At 37.4% G+C, this 10338-nt stretch overlaps 1 protein-coding gene across 1 annotated transcript in view; it reads right to left on the minus strand.

Annotated features, from left to right (window-relative positions):
* Positions 1–298: 298 nt before the first annotated feature.
* MYRFL (myelin regulatory factor-like) overlaps positions 299–10338 on the minus strand; it is a gene marked incomplete at both ends in the record, with an annotated part of 19048 nt that continues 9008 nt past the window's right edge. Inside the window, 7 exons of the mRNA XM_010077058.1 lie at positions 299–408; positions 891–999; positions 1391–1591; positions 5802–5892; positions 6459–6569; positions 7739–7815; positions 8991–9186. Coding sequence (XP_010075360.1) covers positions 299–408; positions 891–999; positions 1391–1591; positions 5802–5892; positions 6459–6569; positions 7739–7815; positions 8991–9186 — 895 coding nt within the window. The remainder of the gene's footprint in view (positions 409–890; positions 1000–1390; positions 1592–5801; positions 5893–6458; positions 6570–7738; positions 7816–8990; positions 9187–10338) is intronic.

Genomic DNA, 10338 nt, shown 5'->3' on the forward strand with positions numbered 1-10338 from the left:
GCTTTGAAATCGCTATCCACTTTTATTCAGCAAAGTTAAGTTTTTCCTTTTCTCTTTTATTGCATGTTTTATTATTATTATAACAAGATTTTAATGTAAATACTTTTTTCACATTAAAAGATTCAGCCATTTACTAACACCTAGTGGTTCAGTTTTTCTCAACAATTTGCCAAACACTATTTTTGTAAATACACGTGGAGGTCTGCAGCTTTGTATGAAGCATAGTGTGTGCTTATAGCTCCATATACAAAACGAATAGTCTAAATACACACCTCCACTTTCTTTCTCAAGACCATACCTTGTCAACCATGAGGAAGTTTTCTATTTTTTCTCCATCATTACAAGCAACGTCTCCAACTTCTCTAACAGCTTCAGGTAAAAGCTCCTTCACTTCCTGGGCTATTATTCCTATTCACAAGATAACAGAAATGCAAGTCAGGAAATACAGTGGCATACGATAAACCATGGTTGTGCGCTTTGAGTTGCCCACCCTAAAAGCTGCAGGTGGGGTCAAACATGATCGAGAATTTCCATGTGGTAGGAAAATCCAGGATTTAACTTCTTTTTTTTTCTTTCATTCCACAGAAGACAAACAGAAAGCCTTAGAATTCCCATTTCTCTGCAATAAGAGCAAAATTGTTTGTGATCACGTACTTCACTCTCATTAAACCACTGGAAAAATAAGCTCCTATATTTAAAAATTGAAACAGAAGTTGGAAAATTACCCAAAACACTCAATTTTGTCATTTTCATATCACAAGAGAAACATAAAGTGTGCAGTGGTAATATCCTAAGAAACGAGAATGAAATAGCAGGATGTTAAAAGGCACAACAGCACAATGAACAACAGTGGAAGTTAATGAAAAATGGGAACAGAGCTAACTGAATACCTGTTTCATGGGTATTTTTTATTCCCATAACAGATGCAAATTCAGGCTTGTAGTCATACTCCACCAGCCTCATTTGTGTTATTCTTTTCAACTGCTCATTCGTATCGACCTAGTTGGACAAATACCAAATTGAAACACGAAGAGTGTCATGGCATCTAGGACTCCACTGAGATAGCAACAAGCCCAGCATGGCCACTTGGCCAATCTTCAAGTCAAAAAATATGGACAATCTTTCCATTCCCCATTAGCAGAGTGCTATTCATATTTGCGTTGCCAGTTACCCTTCAGTCTGATAACTCTCATTTACACAGATATCCCCAGCTTCTATGGTTAGCCTTTTCCAAAGCCCATAGGTGATGGTTCTACAGAGAACAGCAGTACACCCGATTTCTTTAGACCATCACACCCATGATAAAGAAGCTGCTTCATGTGTAAGAACAAAGATCCACACGTGTGCTGTGGTGCAAACATAAATGTCCTAAATACTTCACAGCCCTCACCTCCCGGATATTCTGTTTTGCTCGGCTGTCAGATGGATGCATGACTCTGCCCATAACTTTTGCATTTCCACAGACAACCAGTGCTTCGTCTGGTGCATCTGTGTTAATTCCTACTCGACCATGATAGACTGTCGTCTCTGGAACATGTCCTCGCTGCCACAGTCCATCACTGTCATTCTCAAACTGCCCTGGGTTAGATGCCTGGAAGAAAAATTATGTTTAAAGGTATACTACAGCATAGATGTACTATTGCTTATTCCATTAGAAATTCAGGAAAAATGAAATGCAAAAGCTTTAATATTTAAATTGTATTCAAGAGCTTTTCTAACACACCAACAGAAAAAAACAGAGTGGAGTCACTTCTAAGTGTTTCTGCTCACACAGCATTGATCTCGTTGCTTTTTCCCTTGAATTTTTCTTTATTACCACCTTAGGCTACATTACCAATGTCCAAAGCTTTCCAAATTTTAACCTTGACATTATGCCACATAACCATTCTTTATTTACCACCAAATTTCATCTGAAGCTGGAAATCAGAAAAGAGGAAACAAGGCAGAGAATAAAAGTTTGGGGTTTTTTTTTCTTATATGCTTTGACCATATCAGTTTCTTTCCTTTGCATGCTATTTCACAAACCTCTACAACACATATTGAAAGCCTGTGCTGAATAGATCAGAGGTGACCTTGGCTTGCATTCACAGGTCCTGTTCTCCTAAAGTAGATTCTCCAAACCATAAATGGCATGTATTGTAGGCTTCTAGAACGAACTCTTGAAAACAAGTGTTTAATAGTAAACAATTTGTGGAAAGAATTCATTTTGCTCCCTGTTTACACAATACCTAATAGAGTAGAGCCTTGCCCCACAATATAAATATTACAACAAGGAGCAGGCGAGGAAGCAGGAAGAGGCAGTGAGACTGCCCCCACCCCACCCATTATTTTCTTTTTTTTTTTTTTACAATCATCAAAACATCTGCTGGGGAGGCATAACCATGGAGGAGGTTAGGTTTTGTAGAGCTGAGGTTTACTTTTCAGGCCCATTCTATTTCCTGCAACCATTTTGCAGCAATGTCACACAGACAACCACCTCAGCACAACTGAAGGAATGGAAAACTGTGGTGCAGGGGGAGGAAAGGCATCCAAACTACTCCCCAGGGCTGTAGCTTGATGTACACTTCTGGCGACAGAACCAGCGTAAGCAGCCCACCCCCATCACCCATCTCCACCTGCCAGCCCTCAGTTCTGGTGATACCCCAACATAGACAACGATGGAGGAACCAAACTGACTTAAAATTAACCAAGCACAAAATTTTTAACACAGACCAGTCCCCCTTCCTGTTTATTGCCGCGGCCTGGAAAAAGAGTTGCACCAGCATGGCTGAGGAGGAGCAGGAGAACAGGAACAAGAAGCCTGATAGGAACAGAAATGAGTCAAGCTTTGTTCATTCAGTGCTGCCTCAAAATGAAGTATCCAACAAACTATGGCCCAGGAAATACTTGTCTCTTTGTGGGCATTTCCACAATAAAACACACACAAAAAAATTAAGTCACTAAATCAAAACTCTTCCGACATTCTGAGGAGCTTAAGTCTTACTAATATGCCTCAAAAATGAAATGGAATAATGAGATTTTTTTCATTTATTTGTGGTTTTGGACTGGTTGAAAACACTGCACAACTAAATGAGCAGGAGCAAAATCACTTTCTAATAGTAATTTCTCCAAGTCACAGCTACCAAATGAATTTTGCTTTTATTCAGCAACTGAGACACTGAAGCATAAACTACATTCAAAACCTGTTTGCTATGTTCCAGAGACCTATGAAGTCTAAAAATAGCAGTTCCTGAAGAAGTGACCATGTGGAAAAACAAATAATTACCCCTGTTTAGTTAACCAAATGTCATTTTAACTGAGACATCACAAATAAACATATTAATAAATTCTCTAAAATCCTCTGTAATGTTTAAAATTTACTCATATTAGAAATTGCATGTCAAAGAAACACGGTCTTTCAAAGAACTCTAAAAACAATGGAGTATGTATAATTAGAAAAGGCATTTGGTTTCAACAATTAATTTTGTTAATTGTTTTTGTTTTTTTTTTACTTTGAATTCAGGCTCTAAAATTTGAGTCTGAACAAAAATGTGATCACAATAGAAAGTCTGCACTCATTTAAAGAAGCCAGGTTTTCACAAGGCTTTGCTATCTGTAACGCATGGTGCTGTGCACTTACCACCGTTTGTCAAAATTAGAGCATGATCTGATACACCTGATAACCACTACTCAGCTGGTAGTTTTGTTATGTTATGTTTGAGTGTATAAAGGGCCAGAGCACGAGCTGCTTTCTCTCACAGTGCATTTGCACATCTTTGCCACTTTAAGGTAACCAGTGGCTGGCTCACTGTACACTGTCACTGAGGCCCTGTCAGACATCTAGAAAATCTTTTTTTTTCTTTCCAGTTTTCCTGTTGACATTTTCACCACTTGAAATCACAGCCTCTTGAGCCTTCTGCTCTTTTGCCTTCTTTGTCTGGAATAGTGGCTTGGTTTGCAAAATCTCATTCCCTGGATTCCTATTAAAAAAGCTGTCTCACACACATCAAAGAAGCTCTCTTCATTGAAATTTCAAAAGAATCTAACATTTTAAATGGTAGAAAAATGTAGATTTCTAAATCTTACATAAAAATATAGATCTTATAAGGAAGGTGACAATAATCCCAAGGATGAGTCAAATGTGAAAATTCAAAGGCTTTCCCAAATAAGATACGATATTTGCAAAACTGCTAGATGCAGAAAGAGAAATTCAGACAAAAAGCAGTATTGTGGAAATTAATGAACAAAAAAGGAAGAAAACTAAATATGTAGGAACAATACAAACACAATGCTTCAGTGTCCTGAAATAAAAGAACCCACAGCAACGGCCGGGGTAATACAACTTCTCAGCAGAGCAGAAAACTTCTGAACTCCAAACACTGCATTCAAAGCCCTTTCGCAGCTCCACCCAGAAAGGAGCTCTCGGCCATACTGCCCTCCAAAAACCTAACTGTAACTTCAGGAAGAGGGTTTATGGCATAAGAGCACACAATGTTATGGCCCAGACAAAAAAGGAGCCAGGACTGAAACTGTCTGAAAGCCCTCCTCTTCCTTTGGCAGCCCCTGTGCAACAACACACACACTGGAGGGTCTGCACCTTTGCTCTCTCCAAAACCAAATCTAAACCAGGCTGTCATCACAAGCCTAGGCAGACAATGTGCTGACGAAAAGGACCCAAGCAATGGCCTACAAAAACTGATGCAAGGACTAAAAGCTGTTGACAGCCTTCACCTTTCTTTAGGAGCCCTTTCCCAGCCCCAGTTATTACACTAGAGCTCTTGGTCTCATTTGAATCTGAACAAAACGCTGAATCTATTCCTCACCGTAAGTCGAGGACCAGAAAGACACCATGAAAATAAGTACCAGCTCCTTGACGGACCCACAGGAAAATGTTCGCTGGACTGCAACCTTCCGGAGGTCCTCACCACCCTGTGCAGCTGCACCATATGGCACCTATGCATTTCCTACCTTTCTAAACCCTAAACATAATCTTCACCCTAGAAATAACCATAACCCTAGACTATGCCAAGTTCAAATGTTAACTACCAGCTATTGGTCACACAAAAAGGGGTCAGGACTGAAAGCTTTTGTCAGCCTTCACTTCCTCTTGGCAGCCCCCTTGCAACCCCACTCATGCTGGAGCTCTGTGCTTTCTCTCTCTCCTAATCCTAACCCTCCACAGCTCCTGTTAAAATAGAGCTCTGGCTTTTTTCTTCCTTCCAAGTCTAACGCTAACTGTAGGCTAAAGCTGAGTACCAAAAGGAAAACTTTATGTGGATCAGGGGACTGAAAATAATGGTCATGAGGAAGAGAGACCAATTCTTCCTTCTTCTATTTTGAAACCTGTATTACAACCGCCAAATTAAGAGCTGGGACCCTGTGGAAACACACTGTAAAGGGGCAGCTATGGGTCTTAATCTTCCTAGAGCTGCTTGACCTTCTTTCCTTGCATTTTTTTCCTTCTCATCCTCCTTTGAAAATGAAGCATCTAGGCAATGAAAGCCTTTACCAAATTCCTGGCCAAGTGCAGGAAATTGTTTTACCTCAAAGAAAAAACAATCTTGAAAAATCAATGTATTTGTATTAGAATTCACAACAAGCTTTCTTTTTAAATTCTTATATAGCTCTACTTTTAACTTTTTAAAATCCTGGTAATTAAAAGATAACAAAATACTCATACAATATACAACTGTAATTTTTTTTCTTCAATCCTTTTGAGTCAATGGTAATTTTTATGCCCAAGAATCAACCCCCCATAATCTCCTGGGAATATCAAAGCAGTAAATACTTTTAACACGAAAGCAATATAAATTTCTACCTACCCTCACAATGATCTTTTCAGAGACACCCGCAGACAGTAGGTAGAATTGGTCCTGAGAGACAGCATACAGTCCAACTACCAGCATGAAGTATCTAATTTGAAATCAATTTAATCAAGACAATAATTGAAGTAATGTCTTTTCACAGAAAAAAAATTAAATGTTTTTAATACAACTGCTATTATTGATACATAAAAAGATAGCCAGAATGGATTTTTAAAAAACATTTGTTACAATATCAAAGAAAAAATATTGCCTTCAGTCTCAAGTAATAAGGTCTTTCAATCCCCACAATCACTGAAAATGAGCAAAGATTACAGTAATTTTGAAAAATTTAAGTAAAGAAGACTCAAAGATGAAGACCCTTCCTTCCTCAGAAGAAAATTATCATTATTTGGATTTTTGGCTTCCTGATTTCATCAGCCATCCTTCTTTTCCTGAAAAAATCTCTAACCATGAGAATGAAGTATTTTCTACTATTCTCATATCAATCTGTGACTCTAGAAGAGAGGCCTTTAAGCAGATGCCAAGTTATCACAGAATTTGACAAAAAATCACAGATTTGGCAATGCTGAGATTTTTCACAAACATCAGCTCCATTCTAAAGTAGACCTTCTCTTTTCCACTTCACACACACAGGCCAGATAGCTACAGCAATACCTCTGGTCAGGATTAGGTTTCCCCTTTTTTCTCATGTTATTTGCTGTTGTTTCACTGAAATGCAACCTTCCCAGTGTTACTTTAGTTACCTGGTCCCCTGGCAGATCAACTCTAAAATAGAAAAGGAAACAAGATCAGGGAAATAAGCATTTGGAGATCTACCTGGCTCAAGCCAGATTTCTTCAAACTCATTAAAACAGTTCTGAGAAAAACTGACAAAAAAAACCGGAACCCCTCTAAAAAATGCAGTAACCCTCCTTTATAAAAATGCATTAAAAACACAATTACTATGTCAAGGAGATAAACAGGATAAAGCACCAGCAGTAGGAAACTGTTCTTAGTAATAGGAGTCTTGTGTTTCTTGGTCTGTTTGTACAGTCCTGAACAGAATAAAACCCCATGTGTTACATATGATGGGTATTTGTTGCTTGCCAAGCTTAACATTGCTTATGACTGGATCTAAATCTCCACACTAAAAGAAATACATTTTACTGCTTCTCCTTTTTTTTCACCTGCACTGAATTTGTATGTCTGCAAGTATAAAATATACACCTGAATCTCAAATACATAGTGGCACTGCTCCTGTAAGTGATAAATAATATGAATAAAGAGTTTGCATGGCGAAAACAGTCCACCCAACAGCCATCCATGAAACAGTTTACACACACCCAAAATCTATTGTCAGTATGCAAAAGGAAGAAAAATGCCATGACAGAGGTAATTTAGTAAAAAATGACCTCTCCTCCCAAACTCAAAGTTCATTTTTGCAGATTATATATTGCAGCCTTTATCCCAGCACTGTCCTCTCAAACTTGACACTGTCCTATCTTTTTTCTGGTTTAAGGTTTAATTATTTATGGAAAACAGAACAGTTCCAACAGAAGACACATACCAGAAGAACAAATTCTCATTCTGCCAATGAGTTAAGATGCAGAAGAATGGCAGAGGGTTCCAGGGAGAAGCTGCACATATGTTTCTAGCTCAGGCACTCCCCCTTAAAAGCACTGCAAATACATCTTGTGCCCATGTAAAACAGGAACATTACTTATGTTTTTTAAGGTGGGACCATGCAGCTCCAAACACCACACAACAGTGTTGCTAGCTGAATATAAATATTCTGGGTAGGCATAACACATTTGTAAAGCTGCTGAAAATTTCCTTCATGAAGAGTTACCAGGTCTATATTACTACTGTGATTCTATGTGCGCACCACAACTGCTTCACATTTCAGACCAATCACCTACTGAAATAAAATGGAATAATTTTCTCAAAATTCTTACTTAACGGGTTGGAAAGTTTTTTTGCTTCGATCTGACTGAGACTGTTCAATAGCAATTGTTTGATTTGGAGCTTCCACCTATAAAGAAAAAAAGAATTTTCAAAATTACAAGAATATTAAATTTTCAAACACACAACATTTGAAATAGAAATTAATAGGCAAATTGTGTCTGAAACTGTGAAATCTCTCTCATTCATCATGGAACTACATAGAACTTACACAGGAATTAACTCCTGATTAATTGACACCTAACAGGTAGTCTGAAGACCCAAATCTTTCTGTGGATGTAATTTTAAAGAAAAAAAAAAAAAAAAAAAAAAAAAAAAAAAAAAAAAAAAAGTAAAGAAAGAAAAAAAAAGAAAAGTCACGGAATTACTTCCAAAGAAAAAATTGCCTTCTTAATTTAGGCTGTTATTGGTTCATTCTATCCCAAATCATAAATGTAAATATTTAACAAGAGAACTGAACCCATGCAAGGTAGTTCCATAAGTTATTTTAATGTAAATTTCCGTGCCTTTCTAGATTGGTACCAAGCAGCACTTTGCTTCAGATAGGGAACAGATGACTGTAATATTCACCGATTTCTTCTGCAGCAGAATACATTAAGCAAAACTGGTAGCAACTGCCTTGTAAAGCAGCTACATGGATTTTTTTAAATCACAGAATTTTGGTGGTAAGTCAAATACCTGGTAAAATCTTTCAGAAAGATTAAAATTTCTTAGTACTTCTGTATACGCAAGCTTGTGGACCCATATTGACTGGCAAGAATTTGGTCATTAAAACAAAAAAGGAAAGCCTGGCAAGAAGAAATGGGGAAATTTTTTTTGGTTTTCTACACATGAAGTGCTCAGGAAAAACAAATTTTATTCTTTTTCTTTGCTTTGTGAATTGATTTTTTCAACACATCTTTTTGACCAATGGGTAGACTGGCCACATACACACCAGCTGACATCCCTACACTGCCCACAAAGGGAATAAAACTTCAGCCAAAAAGAAAGAAGTCAGTGAAACCATGACAAACAGGCAAACATGTCGTCTTTCAGCATATACCAGCACAAGCAATCATAAAACATCATATTTGTTGCAATACAGTTCCACACAGAAGTTACTAGCAACTTAAAGGAGTTCTCTTTTGTCTGTTCGTGGTCAGAAATTACTAAGAAAAACGTTAATTTCACCCATTTACTTCATTCTATGGATAATCACATACTAACTAATTAAAAGTAATAGTCACAAAGAAGAGAAATACTTGCCTTTATTCCAAAAGCTTTCAAGTAAAACTTTTCTATTGGTTTCCCCCCTAGCTGAGTTTTGACATATTTTGGATGTCCAGTGATTCTAATATGGACCGTGATTTGGAAATGATTCTTCTTCTGACACACAAAAGCATCATCTGTTACTGAAAAATTAAATCCTTTATCTGTGACAATGTGATATCCTATAGCGGGTCTACAAAAACAAGAAGAAAGAATAGCAAATTTAAGTCCAGGCGTATTTGAGTGACATCTCGAGTTCCTATTTTTTACATGGTTTGAAAATCTATCTGATTCTTACTGACAGAATGGGAGCTGAAATACCTCTTTACCAGTTCTACCAGTATTTTCTTCTTCGCTTCTTAGAGGTATAACAATGAAAAGGCATATAAAATGTACTCTTATTCCAGTCTGACACATGAAATGTTTGGAAGCCAGAGGTGGAAAAGCTTACATAATCCTCACTTACAAGTCTGCTATAAAGGAACTCTGTGCACCTACAAGCACAACCAAACCCTTTAGTGTATTCAAGCATTCATTATAACATTGCTATAAAAAAATAGAGGTGAATGAGCACTGCAGACCACAACATGCTAATGAGCCAGCAAGACTCCCTAGTTTGCTCCTGAATTCACATACCAAGTGCTTCTGCAGAAGCTGCTGGGATTCAAAAAAGGCTTTAGTCGAGCTAGGAGAAAAGTTATTGATACTGACCCTCTGGCCAGATGACTATAAAACTCTCCTTCATAATGTTGTCCATCCTACCCTGACTAACGAAACCCTCTTTTATTTGTTCAAAAGGCTAATTTGTCACACAAAGAGTATTCTGTCCTCATGATTCACAGTAAAGAAAGAAAGGTATCAAAATATCTTTCTAAAAGAGCCAGTGAACTCACCATCTCAGCAATGCTTCCAGTCCTCTGATTTAAATCATGGAAAATTCTGAAATAACAGTACTACATGGCAAGGTTCTCTTATATGGGCATATGAAAGTTTGATAATGATGTTCTCATCTGATGCTACTGAGAACCTCTCATTACCACAATTACTGAAGATGGCTTTTCAGAACTTCAGTGTAACATACAGACTTTATTATATTTTTATAAATTATGAACAAAAGATCCCTTTCAAACAGTCATTGATTATCTGGGACAAGGAAAAAAGAGAAAACCACTTTATAACTACTTCAAAACTACTAAGTCATATGTTAATTCATATTTAAAATTATAATGAAGTGTCTACCATCTCCTCAAACCATCGTTATTAAAGAAGCAAAACTTCTTCAGTTTCTTCCTACCTCTGGCAATTCTTTTATTTATTTAGGAGATGGGTGTATTTCATAGTAGGG

This window comes from Pterocles gutturalis, unplaced genomic scaffold (assembly GCF_000699245.1).
Source record: "Pterocles gutturalis isolate BGI_N339 unplaced genomic scaffold, ASM69924v1 scaffold16883, whole genome shotgun sequence".
Taxonomy (NCBI): Eukaryota; Metazoa; Chordata; class Aves; order Pterocliformes; family Pteroclidae; genus Pterocles; species Pterocles gutturalis.